Below are 16,221 nucleotides of genomic sequence, written 5' to 3' on the forward strand. Positions count from 1 at the left end.
GGACATTTAGGTTGTTTCCACATCTTGACTATTGTGACTAAGGCTACAGTGAACATGGGAGTGCTAATCGCTCTTTGAGGTCCTGATTTCATGCCTTTTGGGTATATACCCAGAAGTGGGATTGCTGGATAACATAGTAATTCTATTTTTAACTTTTTGAGGATCCTCCATTCTGTTTTCCATAGTGGCTGCTCCAGTTATATTCCCACCAACAGTACACAAAGGTTCCAACCTCTTCACATTCTCAGCAACACTTATGTCTTTTGTTAAAACTGTCTGCCTTTTACCTCCTATGCTCCTTTCCTTTTTCTTTTTCTTCTAAAAAGTTATTTTGGCTGTATGATATTTACATTTCTGCCATGTCATTTCATTTCATCTTATCTTTGGTTACTTAACGCAACTCTTCAAAGACCTTATAGTTTCTCCGATATGGTGTGGAAGCAACTCACCTTCTTGGAATGACAGTTGAGTATAGTCTCCAGTTTGTGGAGGGGGAAGAGAGAGCTCAGTTGCACTGAGGGTTTTTCTTGCTAAATTCTGCCATCACTTCTGAGAGTCAATAACTAGCCCATATGAAGGTCAGCTCCCCTGTCAGGGATGTGTATCTCTTCCAAGGGCTTGTGTCTCCTGGCTGCACAGTGCCCTGGAAGAGGCAAGCCTGGCAGCCCTGTCCTCCTCCACTAAGCTCTGGAGAGGCTTCAGACTTTAGATTTTACATTTATTTTTAGCCAGAGGTTTTGTCTCCTTATATGCTCTCTCTAACTGTAGGGAACCTAAGAATTCTCAGGATTTGTCAACTCGTTTTCTCTCCACTGCTTCTGGAATGGGCTGAGGAACCATGCCACAGCTTTCTGTTCCACCAGGATCTTCTGAGATTTAATTATTTGATCTCAACTTTCAACCTTGTTAGCTGGTTTTGAGTTTGTCTCTGAAACAAATGAAACCCAGCTATAATTGTGTTTATTTTATTAGGAGAGTGAGATTCTGATATGCTTCCTCCTGCCATCTCAAGCCCATAGTAATAAGGATTGTAAATTTTAAAAGGTCCCTTCCAGATGCTTCTTGCAGTCAGTATGCTTAGGAACAATGGTGTGAAAATACAGACTTGGGCAGATGGGGAGAGTCATCAGAACTCTCTTCTGGTTAATTCTTCACAGGTCATAAATTTACCTTCTGGTATCTTCTGTAACAGAGGGAAATATCTTTTCTCCTCCTCACTGAGATGTTTCCCTTAGGATAGCGTATGCCATGATGACTGAATAGGGTGATCTGACCGTCTGCTCCTTTCTCTCCCAGATGTGTGACAGTGCAGAAGAGGGCGTAGATGGAGACACAGTGAACATGTTCGTGGTACACCCAACTACTCCTGCACAGTATTTCCACTTGCTCAGGAGACAGATGGTCCGGAACTTCAGAAAACCCCTCATTGTTGCTTCTCCGAAGTTGTTACTTAGGTTCCCTGTAAGTAGAAAAAGCTGGCTAGTGAGCCTTTCTACTGTTGTTATTTTTGTGCTGTATTTTCCTCTATTTTCCGCATCTGATTGTATTTCTAAATTACAGAAACATCTTTTTAGTTTTACTCAGCCTTGCTGCTTTCTCTTTTTTAATCTTTTATGAGTAACTAGCAACATAGGTAGCTCTCAGTTTCATTGTAATGAAGGGCAGAAGGGCAGCAGATACGATCACACTGGTATCCCAGTCTGAGCATAAACAATTTTGTAGAAAAAGCTTTTAAGTCCAAACAGTCTAAGCACACATGTTGATAGTAGCAAGGTGGGAATTTAAAGTATTTTGATGAAAATGAGTGATGTTATTCATTGACTTTAATTTAGTTTTTTTCTGTCAAATGCTTGATCACAGTTAGATTCCTATTTCAAGCAATATAATATTACAGCTTATTGCTACAGTGTTTTAAAAGGGTACATTTTCCTTTGGTTTACCTGAACCAAGTATTAAGCACATGGTAAATTTTTAAAATCCTAAACTATGTGAGTTATCAAGTGTTCAAGATAATAAATACTCTTAAGTGTGTATTTAGCCCATCTGCTATCATTTTTTTCAGTTTTATATGAGAGTCTTAGAATTAACATTAAAAAAACATTTGCCTTTTTTGGGACGCTACTGCTGAGTGTTCACAGTCACTTCGGATTCGTATCTTCAAGGCTATGCTTCTCACAAAGGTTTGGGGGTGTACACTTGAATTGAGGGATGCTGAGGAACGCTGTGGGGGATTTGCCTTCACCAGTGATCCCAGAGTGGAGGCCTCCTTTAGTTTTGCACTGTATGCGCCTCACCTAGGGCCTCACCCTGGAGTCAGTACTGAGGAAACACTTTCTTTCACCTTTGGCAGCAGTTCAAGTGTTTGACTTTGTTCTTTCTTACCCAGCACTCCTGGGGACAACCTTGTACATTCTGAGATGGCTTCGTGAGCCTGGAAGCATCACAGGACATGCATGACAAATTAATGCACTTCCTCGAACAGTCTTTCCAAGGGAGCTCTTTTGACACAATATTTGGAAACAGCAGTATTGAAGGGGCCAAGTCAAAATGAAAGATACTGTCATTATCAAGAATCTGGGATCTTAACCCAACTTTTAATGTACCTCAATCATAACAATGAAGGAGTAGAATGTTATTAAATATAGTGTATGTATATTAGTAAATACTGAACAAACTATTTGAAATTTTGTTGAGAATTTCTTTTGCTGTTTGAAACTGAGACGAAGAATTCATATTCTGGCTGCAGTTAATATTCCATGCCTCTCCCCAAGTCTAATAAATGACTGATCCAATAAGTAAGGCTTTCCTTGGGAGACAAAAAATATGAACAGCTATCCTGTTAATTCACATGAAAAACTGTTCTTATTAAGCAATCAAATCTCTTAATTAAACAGGTAAGTAAGTATCTTTATTTAAAAGTGAGTATGAGCATTATTGAATTTTGATTTCTTCCTACAAACTGGATTATTGGTATAAGCAATCTAGCAGAATATAAGTCCACCCTTTCTTTCAAAGGTGCATTTGGAGATGAATTGACATGTGGCAAACATGTCTCAGGGCTATAGGGGTTTGTCTGTCAGATAGTACCTAAAGCCCATCCCAACTTCTCTCCCAACTCTGAACTCTAGGCCCTTTTGATTCCCACTATGGGAAGTGGGGGCTGACAAAGGGCTCTGGTTTAGAATGCAGAAAGATGCCTCTTTCATATGTTGCTTATAAGAATAGCTGAATAGGTGGAGGAGCCAAGATGGCGGCATGAGTAGGGCAGCGAAAATCTCCTCCCAAAACCATATATATTTTTGAAAATACAAGTACAACTATTCCTAAAAGAGAGACCAGTGGATACAGTACAACAGCCAGGCTACATCTACATCTGCGAGAATCCAGCACCTCACGAAGGGGGTAAGATACAAGCCACGGCCCGGCGGGAATCGAGCGCCCCCCACCCCAGCTCCCCAGTGGGAGGAAAGGAGTTGGAGCGGGGAGGGAGTGAAAGCCCAGGATTGCTAAACAACCAGCTCTAGTAACCTACACTGGGAGTGCAGACACACAGTGCACAGTGTGTTGGACATTAGAGAAACGGAAAAGCAAAATCTATGAGTGGGTCCCCACAATCGGCTACCCTGGGACAAAATAAAAGTGAGTGCTTTTTGAAAGTCTTAAAGGGACAGGGACCTCACAGCTGGATGGAATTGTCCCGGCACACTGAGCCCAGCTGCTGGGAATCCTGGGGAACTCCAGGCACCCTAACCCTCTGGGCGGCAATGCAGCTCTGAAGCCCCTCACAGCGATAAGCAGTCTGCCAGTCGCTTGCTTTCCAGCATGTCCCCTGACACAGCGGCCCTGTAGCCTGAGAGCGGTGGCTGTGGAGCAGGCACGTGAGCCAGCGGGAGTGGTAGAGCGGCCCAGGAGCAGCCACATCCACAGCAGCTGCCCAGAATCTCCTCCCAGCGTGCAGCCGCCTGGGCCAGACCCAAAGGCCACTGCCAGCGCGTAGCTGCCTGGCGCAGGCAGAAGAAACTGGGACAGGGTACGAATGGGTGCCGCTCTCACAGGAGAGCTCACCCAGTGCACCTGCCACTCCCTGCAGGGCTCTGGGCTACTCTGACAGTGACCCCACCCACAGCAGCTTAGGGTATTAACCCGGAGGCTGTTCCAGGAGGGCGGGTAACTGACACAGGCAGCAGAGAAGGGCAGGGTGACCAGCAAACAGGAAAGGACTTTGTTCTCCCAGCTGACACATGAGCTACCTGCCTACAGCTACCTCTATCGCCATGAAAAGGCAGAAGAATTTGGCTCAGTCCAGAGTTACCAGACAACCCCTCAAGAGAGGGCCTAGGGAGATAGATTTAACCAATCTTCCTGAAAAAGAATTCAAAATAAAGGTCATAACCACACTGATGGATTGGCAGAGAAATATGCAAGAGGTAAAGGAGCAAGTTAGGAGGGAGAATACAGAAATAAAACAATTCTGGAAGGACGTAAGAGCAGACAGGATGAGGTGCAAGAGGCTGTTAATGGAATAGAAATCAGAGAACAGGAACACAGAGAAGCTGAGACAGAGAGAGATAAAAGGATCTCCAGGATTGAAAGAATATTAAGAGAACTGTGTGACTAATCCAAACTGAACATTATTTGCATTATAGGAGTACCAGAAGAAGAAGAGAGAGAAAAAGGGATAGAAGGTGCCTTTGAATAAATAATTGCTGAAAACTTCCCCAAACTGGGGGAGGAAATAGTCTTTCATATCATGGAGGCCCACAGATCTCCCAACACAAGGGACCCAAGGAGGACAACACCAAGACATATGATAATTAAAATGGCAAAGATCAAGGACAAGGACAGAGTTTTAAAGGCAGCCAGAGAGACCAAAAAAGGTCACCAACAAAGGAAAACCCATCAGGCTATCATCAGACTTCTCAACAGAAACCTTACAGGTCAGAAGAGAATGGCATGATATATTTCATGCAATGAAACAGAAGGGCCTTGAACCAAGAATACTGTATCCAGCATGTTTATCATTTAAATGTGAAGGAGGGATTAAACAATTCCCAGACAGACAAAAGTTGAGGGATTTGCCTCCCACAAACCACCTCTATAAGATATTTTAAAGGGACTGCTCTAGATGGAAGCACGCCTAAGGCTAAATAGATGCCGCCAGAGAAAATAAAATCACACGAAAGAAAGTAGACCAACCAAATACTAACTAAAGGCAAAAAAATAAAATCAACTACTCACAAAGCAGTCAAAGGAAACACAAAAGAGTACAGAATAGAACACCTAACATATGAGAATGGAGGAGGAGGAAGAATAAGAAGGGAGAGAAATAAAGAATCATCACACTGTGTTTATAATAACTTAATAAGAGAGTTAAGTTAGATGGCTAGATAGTAAAGAAGCTACCCTTGAACCTTTGGTAACCATGAATCTAAGGCCTGCAATGGCAATAAGTTCATATCTTTCAGTAATCACCCTAAATATAAAGGGACTGAATGCACCAATCAAAAGACACAGAGTAACAGAATGGATAAAAAAAAGCAAGACCCATCTATATGCTGTTTAGAAGAGACTCACCTCATACCCAAAGACATACACAGACTTAAAGTCAAGGTATGGAAAAAGATATTTCATGCAAACAATAGGGAGAAAAAAGCAGGTGTTGCAATACTAGTATCAGACAAAATAGACTTCAAAACAAAGAAAGTAACAAGAGATAAAGGAGGACATTACATAATGATAAAGGGGTCAGTCCAACCAGAGGATATAACCATCATAAATATATATGCACCCAATACAGGAGCACCAACATATGTGAAACAAATACTAACAGAATTAAAGGAGGAAATAGAATGCAATGCATTCAGTCTAAGACACTTCAACACACCACTCACTCCAAAGGACAGATCCACTGGGTAGAAAATAAGTAAGGACACAGAGGCACCGAACAACACACTAGGACAGATGGACCTAACAGACATCTACAGAACTCCACACCCAAAAGCAGCAGGATACACATTCTTCTCAAGTGCACATGGAACATTTTTCAGAACAGACCACATACTAGGCCACAAAAAGAGCCTCAGTAAACTTGAAAAGATTGAAATTCTACCAACCAACTTCTCAGACTACAAAGGTATAAAACTAGAAATAAATTGTACAAAGAAAACAAAAAGGCTCACAAACACATGGAGGTTTAACAACATGCTTCTAAATAATGGATCAATGTCCAAATTCAAATAGAGATCAAGCACTACATGGACACAAATTACAACAACAACACAAAGCCCCAACTTCTGTGGGATGCAGTAAAGGCAGTTCTAAGAGGAATGTATATAGGAATCCAGGACTTTTTAAAGAAGGAAGAACAATCCCAAATGAATAGTCTAAAATCATAATTACTGAAACTGGAAAAAGAAGAACAAATAAGGCCCAAGTTCAGCAGAAGGAGGGACATAATAAAGATCAGAGAAGAAATAAACAAAATTGAGAAGAATAAAACAATAGAAAAAATCAATGAAACTAAGAGCTGGTTCTTTGAGAAAATAAACAAAATAGATAAGCCTCTAGCTAAACTTATTAAGAGAAAAAGAGAATCAACACACATCAATAGAATCAGAAATGAGAATGGAAAAATCACGACAGACTCCACAGAAATACAAAGAATTATGAAAGACTATTATGAAAACCTATATGCTAATAAGCTGGAAAACCTAGGAGAGATGGACAACTTCCTAGAAAAATACAACCTTCCAAGACTGACCAATGAAGAAACACAGAAGTTAAACAACCCAATTATGAACAAAGAAATTAAAGTGGTAATCAAAAACTACCCAAGAACAAAACCCCCGGGCCAGACGGATTTACCTCGGAATTTTATCAGACATACAGAGAAGACATAATACCCATTCTCCTTAAAGTTTTCCAAAAAATAGAAGAGGAGGGAATACTCCCAAACTCATTCTATGAAGCCAACATCACACTAATACCAAAACCAGGCAAAGACCCCACGAAAAAAGAAAATTACAGACCAATACCCCTGATAAATGTAGATGCAAAAATACTCAATAAAATATTAGCAAACCGAATTCAAAAATACATCAAGAGGATCATACACCACGACCAAGTGAGATTCATCTCAGGGATGCAAGGATGGTACAACATTCGAAAATCCATCAACACCATCCACCGCATCAACAAAAAGAAGGACAAAAACCACATGATCATCTCCATAGATGCTGAAAAAGCATTTGACAAAATTCAACATCCATTCATGATAAAAACTCTCAACAAAATGGGTATGGAGGGCAGGTACCTCAACACAGTAAAGGCCATATACGACAAACCCACAGCCAACATCATACTTAACAGCGAGAAGCTGAAAGCTTTTCCTCTGAGATCGGGAAAAAGACAGGGATGCCCACTCTCCCCACTGTTATTCAATATAGTACTAGAGGTCCTAGCCACGGCAATCAGACAAAACAAAGAAATACAAGGCATTCAGATTGGTAAAGAAGAAGTCAAACTGACACTATTTGCAGATAACATCATATTGTACATAAAAAACCCTAAAGACTCCATTCCAAAACTACTAGAACTAATATCTGAATTTAGCAAAGTTGCAGGATACAAAATTAATACACAGAAATCTGTGGCTTTCCTATACACTAACGATGAACTAACAGAAAGAGAAATCAGGAAAACAATTCCATTCACAATAGCATCAAAAAGAATAAAATACATAGGGATAATCCTAACCAAGGAAGTGAAAGACCTATAGACTGAAAACTACCAGACACTCTTAAGAGAAATTAAAGAGGACACTAACAAATGGAAACTCATTCCATGGTCTTGGCTAGGAAGAATTAACATCGTCATAATGGCCATCCTGCCTAAACCAATGTACAGATTCAATGCAATGCCTATCAAAATACCAAAAACATACTTCAATGAACTGGAACAAGTAGTTTAAAAATTTATATGGAACCACCAAAGACCCCGAATAGCCAAAAGCAACCTGAGAAGGAAAATAAAGCAGGGGGCATCTTGCTTACCAAGCTCTACTACAAAGCCACAGTAATCAAGACAATTTGGTACTGGCACAAGAACAGAGCCACAGACCAGTCAAACAGAATAGAGACTCCAGACATTAACCCAAACATATATGGTCAATTAATATTTGATAAAGGAGCCATGGACATACAGTGGGGAAATGACAGCCTCTACAACAGTTGGTGTTGGCAAAACTGGACAGCTACATGCAAGAGAATGAAACTGTGTAGCCCATACACAAAAATTTGAAATGGATCAAAGACCTGAATGTAAGTCATGAAACCATGAAACCATAAAACTCTTAGAAAAAACATAGGCAAAAATATCTTGGACATAAACATGAGCAACTTCTTCATGAACATATCTCCCTGGGCAAGGGAAGCAAAAGCAAAAATGAACAAGTGGAACTATATCAAGCTGAAAAGCTTCTGTACCACCAAGGATGCCATCAATAGAACAAAAAGGCACCCTACAGTATGGGAGAATATATTCGTAAATGACAGATCCAATAAAGGGTTGACATCCAAAATATATAAAGAGCTCACACACCTCAACAAACAAAAAGAAAATAACCCAATTAAAAAATGGGCAGAGGAGCTGAATAGACAGTTCTCTAAAGAAGAAATTCAGATGGCCAACAGACACATGAAAAGATGCTCCACATCACTTGTCATCAGAGAAGTGCTAATTAAAACCACAATGAGATATCACCTCACACCAGTAAGGATGGCCACCATCCAAAAGACAAACAACAACAAATGTTGGCGAGGTTGTGGAGAAAGGGGAACCCTCCTACACTGCTGGTGGGAATGTAAACTAGTTCAACCATTGTGGAAAGCAGTATGGAGGTTCCTCAAAAAGCTCAAAATAGAAATACGATTTGACCCAGGAATTCCCCTTCAAGGAATTTACCCCAATAATGCAGCACTCCAGTTTGAAAAAGACAGATGCACCCCTATGTTTATCGCAGCACTATTTACAATAGCCAACAAATGGAAGCAACCTAAGTGTCCATCAGTAGATGAATGGATAAAGAAGATTGGTACATATACACAATGGAGTATTATTCAGCCATAAGAAGAAAACAAATCCTACCATTTGCAACAACATGGATGGAGCTAGAGGGTATTATGCTCAGTGAAATAAGCCAGGTGGAGAAAGACAAGTACCAAATGTTTTCACTCATATGTGGAGTATAAGAACAAAGGAGTAACTGAAGGAACAAAACAGCAACAGAATCACAGAACCCAAGAATGGACTAATAGTTACCAAAGGGAAAGGGACTGGGGAGGATGGGTGGGAAGGGAGGGAGAAGGTGGGGGGGCGGGGAATGAAAGGGGGCATTATGATTAGCATGTATAATGAGGGGGGAGGCATGGGGAGGGCTGTGCAACACAGAGAAGACAAGTAGTGACTCTATAGCATCTTACTACGCTGATGGACAGTGACTATAATGGAGCTTGTTGGGGGGGAGTTGGTGATGGGGGGAGTCTAGTAAACATAATGTTTCTCATGTAATTGTAGATAAATGATAGCAAAAAAAAAAGAATAGCTGAATAGTTAATATTAATTTTTCAGGTTGTATCACAATATCCCAACATCAAGGTGGCTGCCCCTCAGTAGTCTAGTCAACATGCCATATTCCCATTTGGAACTGGACCATAGGAACACTAACTAGATGATAGCATAAGAAATCAATCCCCAACTTGGCTTCATCAGTTTTCTAAGTTCTTTGCCACCATCATTTAAATTGAGCTCATTAATAAACTTTATTTTCACAACAGAAATATCCATGCATTGTTCCTACTTATTTTGACTGATTAGATTTCACTTATAAATTACAGTCAGAATTCTAAAGACTGAAATCATTGCCCTACTAGCTCAGCTATTTTGGTTCACAATATAAATTCTATAAAACATTTCTGATTCCAAAAAATTAAAGCACAATAAAGTTGTGTGATCAAACTGAAGTTCTGATTCTAAAATTTTGTCATGGCACCAGACAAAAGGCAAACTTATATAAGCTCAGAAAAGTAACGTTATTCTGAAGTATACAGAACTGAAATTTTGGGGGAAAATATTGTATTTATTAGTACATATGTTTCCTTACAGTCCTAGGCAAGAATTTTGATGATATTTTTGGTAAAATCCTTTATAAGTAAAAGTATCTTCAGCTCCTTTCCATTGATTGATAGATTTGTGACTTTTCATCCCACTCTTTAGGCAGCTGTGTCAACTCTTCAAGAAATGGCACCAGGAACAACATTCAAAACAGTCATTGGTGATTCAGCTGTGGACCCAAAACAGTAATTTGATGTGTATCTCTATTTTCATACTCTGTAGTAGAATTTTAATTAGTGGGAAAACTGGTTCATGTTAAAGAACCCAGAGTGACCTAAAGCTATTTTATACTTATCTAAGTCCTTTAAGTCAGTGGGGTAGGAGTTCAAGAAAGCATGGAAGGGTGAACTTTGGGGCATATGCTGCTAAAGAAGTCTTGGCAGGATGTAGCATATGACTGAACCCAAGTACAGAGACCCCCCACCACTGCAGTGGTGAAGCATTTAAATCTACATGGCCTCCTCCCTTCTCTTCTGACACAGTTCTTACTTTAAGATATTTCTCCCCTACCCCATGGTCCCTTCTCTCCCAACAGTGTTAAGAGTTTAGTGTTCTGCTCTGGCAAACATTTCTATGCCCTGCTGAAGCAAAGAGAATCTTTGGAGGCTAAGAAGCAGGACTTTGCCATCATCCGAATAGAGGAACTCTGCCCTTTTCCACTGGATTCCTTACAACAAGAGATGAGCAAGTACAAACACATTAAAGGTAAGGGGTTGTTCGGTTTGGGTTCTCTGGTTTTCGGATACTGAAACCTATTCACATGATCTCAGATGAAGAGGGTATAGGGTAGTGACTGTTACTTGGGAGCTGAATCTTGTGGAGTCTGGAGAAGGAAACAGTACCGCTAGAGCCAAGCATCTCCATGCCTTTTTTGATGTCCCTTTCAGTCTCTCCTTCTCTCATTAAGATGTCTCATTTCTTGGGAGTTTGGAGGTAGTCAAGGCTGTACTTCATTTATGATAAATCCAGTAAAACTGTCAAAGACAAGCTTTTTCAACAAAGGGGGCTGGAATAATTAGATGTGTACCTATGCCTTATACAGAAATTAACTAAAAATTAGTTATAGACCTAAATGTAAATGTAAAGCTATGAAGCTTCTGGAAGAAAACGGGAGAAACCCTTTGTGACCCTGGGTTAGGCAAAACGTTCTTAGAAAACCAAAAGCATGTTTCCTGATAGCATAATTGGACCTTATCAAAATAAAAAACTTGTGCTTCATGAAGTGCACTGCAAAGAAAATAAGAAGACAAACCACGGACTAGGAGAGGATTTTTGCAAATAGGTATTTGACCAAGGACTAGCCAGAATGTTTAAAGAACTCTGAAAACTCAAAAGTAAGAAAATAATCCAGATTTTAAAAGTGTGCAAAAGTCATGAGCAGCCACTTAGCAAAGAACATGATGGCAATTAAACATATGAGAAGATGCTCAACATGAGAAGTGATAAGGGAAATGCAAATTAAGCCAAGAAGTGATAAGGCTACACACCTATTGGAATGGCTGAAATTAAAACACCAGATTGGCAATATCAAGTGCTGATGAGGAAGCAGAACCCCCCTTCACTGCAGGTGAGAATGGGTATAGGCATTCTGGAAAACAGCTTGTCAGTTTCTTACAAGATTACCTGTGGAGTTACTGTGTGACCCAACAGTCCCACTCTGAGGAATTTACCAAGTTAAGTAAAAACATGTTCACAGAAAAATATGTACATGAATGTTTATGGCAGCTTCATTCAGAATTGTTCCAAACTGGAAACAACCAAAATGTCCTTCAACAGGTAAATGAATAAACAGCCTTACCTCATTGTACAACTCAACAGTAAATGAGAGTGAACTGTTGCTACAGGCAAAACCACACATGGATTTTGCTAGTTCAAGGAAGCCAAACCCAAAAGGCAATCACTGTATGATTCCAGCTGTCTTACATTCTGGAAAAGACAAAACTATAGGAAGAGAGAAAAGATCAGTGGTTGCCAGAGGTTGGGCTTGGGGAAGGGTGTTGACTTCAAAGGGTCAGGATGAGGGAATTTTGGGGAGTTGATAGAATTGTTCTGTATCAGGGCTGTGGTGGTGGATATGTGACTATGCAATTGTCAAACAAACAAACAAAAACCACCACCATGCCACATAGGAAAGGCATATATTTACTTTAGTAAATACATACATACATGTATGTGTATATGTATATGTAATCTGTGTGTGTGTATATATATATATATATATATATATATATATACACGGTATGCATTCATGTGTGTGTGTTGTGTATGTTTACTTGGGGTGCTGAAATGAACTTTCTTCTTTTATAGATTTTATTTGGAGTCAGGAGGAGCCTCAGAACATGGGTCCATGGTGTTTTGTTTCTCCAAGGTTTGAAAAGCAACTGGCCTGCAAGGTAATTGCCTATTCTGTCTTGTAGTGTTTTGTGTATGAGTGTTGTTTCTCCTGGAGTGCCAATGAATAGGTTGATCTACTATTTGTCAGTTCCATTCTTTTAAAGACAGACTAAAATATAAAATCTAGTTTTAGGCCATCTTTCAGAATGAAGTGTTTTCCATCAAGCTATATATGTATATATACTAGTATCATCAGGAAAAAACAGTAATTATACTTAAAAAACAGTAATAGTCCTTACCTGTCAGCTACCTTTCCCACTATTCTGCCCAGGATTCTTGTCTTAAAGGTCAATAGCCAAGCCCTGGGGGAGCAGGGTGATGAACAGGTTTGTTTTACAATATGGAAGTAGACACACACACAGTAACCCTTGTTCTAGGCCTGTCCACACAGCTTTTATCCATCAAGGGCCAAATTCTTTGTGATTATACTGTAGGAAGGGAAAAGAATGAGAAGAGCAAATGTACTTCTGTTTATCTATTCTGCCTAGATTAGGACCTTGTTTTCTCATTTGATACTGGTTTTTGCTAGGCCTAAATCATTTTTACATGCAGATAGTTCTCATTCAGGAAACTCTACAGCCAAAACCAACTAATAGTTAGAGAAGAATAGAACAAATTCAAGAATTTGTCTCACCTTATCATGTCTGGAATACAGTTTTTAGTTGAGACATATATCTCCCTCTAATTTAGTCTATATAACTCATTTTTTCCCCCAAAGGGTGATTTATGATTAAACAAACTAAGAAATACAGGTTCTCCTTGGGAGAACTAGGCAGAGCCCTGATAATGTCACTGTCATTTTCTTTCTTTTCACTCCAATGACAGCTCCGGCTTGTGAGCCGACCCCCTTTGCCAGTACCTGCTGTAGGAATCGGCACCGTTCACCTGCAGCAGCATGAGGATGTCCTCACCAGCACCTTTGCTTGATGATACTCCTTGAAGAAATACTATTCCCTTTTAAGAAAACTGTCATAGAAAGGAGCACCTGCCTTTCTCTCCTTTCTCCTTCCTGCATTATATAACCTGAGAAGCCTGTAATCCTCTAAATGTTGGGATTGATGAAGGCAGTTGAATATGGAATACATGGAATAGCCAAGGGAATCATTTATCAATACAGGAATCGACAAGTCCCTTTTACTTTTGAAAGTAAAATAGTGTTATATTTTTGTTTAGATCTGAGTTGTAGAGCTAGGTCATTATCCAGATTTTTTTTTAGTCTCCACTCTTTCTCTTTAACTGTTTATGCCTAAGAAAAGTTCTTTAGCTTGAATTTACAGCTATGTATAGATTACTTCAACATTACTGCTCAGTCTGTTTGATGTATGTTACTTTCATTAATTTTCTTTTTCTTTATTCAAAGTCCTGTGACTACCAATATTTGCCTTTTATAATCTCTGGTGCTGCTTTCCAGCCACTGTGAAAAATGTTTAACTAAACACCATAGCAAAACTATATTATTCCTTATTTGTGTTTTTCAAGATATTTTAGTCATTATCCTTAAATATTAGGTCCTATGAAATGCAAATCTCTTGGTGTATGATCTTTTAGCATGGTATTAAGAAATTTTAGTTAAAATGAAATTGATTTGTGGTCTACTTTGCCACAGTATCTTTTTTTCCCTTAATTGCTCTTGCAGTGATATAGTAATGTTTTTACTTGACTTTGGGTATCTGAAGAAATTTGGGAGATTTCAGCCCATGGTTAATTGGTCTTACTTCTAAAAGTCCCCACTGAAGTATGATGTCTATTTGTGGTGTTAAAGGAGCACTTTAACTTTGACAGAGGGAACTTCCCAGTGGCAGGCCCTGGGGAGTTACAGAGATCACCAGCCCACTCTCCTTTTCTGAAATTAAACTTAGTACTGGAAGCATAACTGAACAGCAGCAAACTGGGTGGCTTTACATGGCTTGGTGCTACAGGGGCTCTGCTATCTACCATTTGTGTGCCATGACACGGCTTTTCTCAGAAATGAAAGGGGAAGCACTGGGGCCCTGGAAAGCCCTTTCCACTTGTACTGGCAACTGGTGATGTCTTTCAGAATCAATGTATAGGCTGTTGTGGCCACAGCAGTAGATGCATGAGTCACATCTTCCTTGCATGTGTTAGTGTATTGATTTAACATTTCTATAATATTCACACCCTATAACACCTTAACACCTCCTTCCTGTGTCAAACCTCATAAATCATGTAATTTAAAGGTGCCACTTGCATAAATCAGTAACATTTCATGAGACTGGTTATTAATGTTGTGTATTGAACTAGGAAAAAAAATCAGTGTCTTTTTTTCAGATTTTTGGTTTCTTGAATTAAAAATTTTCATAAGTCTAAGCACAAAATGATGTGGGAAAACTAGATATTTCAGTTAAGTTTAGATCTCTCTAAATTTCTAACTCTACACCTTACAAGTCAGGTTCTGCTTTCTTGTTACAGCTTCTCCAACTTGAGCCATGAAATGTGTCTTCTGTATCTTAACCTTTTTACTCTCTATCACTCCTGAAACATGGGTCAGCATTTTGAATTACCTTGCAGGAAAGGAGCATTTAAATGCTCCTTTCCATATCAAGTACTCCCATAATAAAGTATGGGATAAAATATCACAATAAAATAAAAATACTTTGCTTTATTGAAGCAAACTTTAGAAATTTGGTAATGTGCTATTTGTATCCTGTTTATACCTATCTATGCTAATTTTACATTCAATACAGAGTAGAGTTCAAATTGGGTACTCAGTGAATAGAAATATTACAAACCATGCAAAAAATTCTATTTTGTCTAAAATGACACATTCTTAGTAGAAAAACACAATCTTCCTCAAAGGACCATTTTGCTCAGTTTTCCTGTGTTTTTCTATATACCTACTATAAAGAGCATAGCCTTTTTTAGCCAGACTATATCACCTTTAAGTTTTAATATTTAAGAATTCTTTGACTGACAATAGAAACAGTGTCCCTTTCACAAAACTGAGGAAAATTCAGTTTAAAGAAGTTAGGGGTTACACAGGAAGGAAGTCGTAGATTAAGGATCAAGATTTTTGAGGTGTCAAGGTTCTAAAAGCTTAACCTAATCTCTCTTGGATCTACGGATATTTGGTTTTCATCAGCTTTGTATAAGGTTTAGACTAAAACCATTTTGGGGTATTTTAGACAAAATATTTAAATCTTCAATATTTATAATACACTATAAGACAAATAACTCCTAAATTACTGTATGGACGTAGTAATTCATTGTTAAGTTTGTATTTAAATATGATAAAGCACAATCTAAAGCAGACTGTTATGTCCCTACTGCCAAATGCAAAACTAGTTCATTTTAGAAAACTTGTAATAAAAGTATGTTTAATTTAATGTTGCTTCCCTGTGTCTTCTCTGATTCATATAGAGAACCAGCTATAAATAAGAAATACAAATAAGAAATGACGCTATTAGAGTAGAATATATTTATTTAGTCAATAATTTATTGGACACCTATTACATATATTGTTCTGGACACTAGAAATACGTAGGAGGAAAAGATAGAATGGTTTGCTCTCTGTCCTCAATGGACTTGCAGTCATTTGAGAAGGAAAAGCATTTACATGTAGATAGATGTTCTTGTTGAATATGCTAAAACAATGTCAGATGTCAAGGGAGAATGATATTCCTGATAGATGTAGATGAG

At 39.0% G+C, this 16,221-nt stretch overlaps 1 protein-coding gene across 3 annotated transcripts in view; it reads left to right on the top strand.

The window, feature by feature from the left end:
* The window catches only part of DHTKD1 (dehydrogenase E1 and transketolase domain containing 1), a 75,063-nt gene that overhangs the window by 49,788 nt on the left and 9,054 nt on the right, over positions 1–16,221 (top strand). Inside the window, exons 13-17 of one of the 3 annotated variants that reach the window (XM_017658368.3) lie at positions 1,297–1,461; positions 10,273–10,355; positions 10,706–10,875; positions 12,478–12,563; positions 13,390–15,908. In XM_017658368.3, coding sequence (XP_017513857.3) covers positions 1,297–1,461; positions 10,273–10,355; positions 10,706–10,875; positions 12,478–12,563; positions 13,390–13,491 — 606 coding nt within the window. In that variant the 3' untranslated portion in view covers positions 13,492–15,908. Of the gene's footprint in view, positions 1–1,296; positions 1,462–2,386; positions 2,913–10,272; positions 10,356–10,705; positions 10,876–12,477; positions 12,564–13,389; positions 15,909–16,221 lie in introns of those variants that run through there. The other 2 variants (XM_017658370.3, XM_017658371.3) reach the window with 2 other exon arrangements.

The sequence above is a fragment of the Manis javanica genome, chromosome 2 (assembly GCF_040802235.1).
Source record: "Manis javanica isolate MJ-LG chromosome 2, MJ_LKY, whole genome shotgun sequence".
In the NCBI taxonomy this organism is placed as follows: Eukaryota; Metazoa; Chordata; class Mammalia; order Pholidota; family Manidae; genus Manis; species Manis javanica.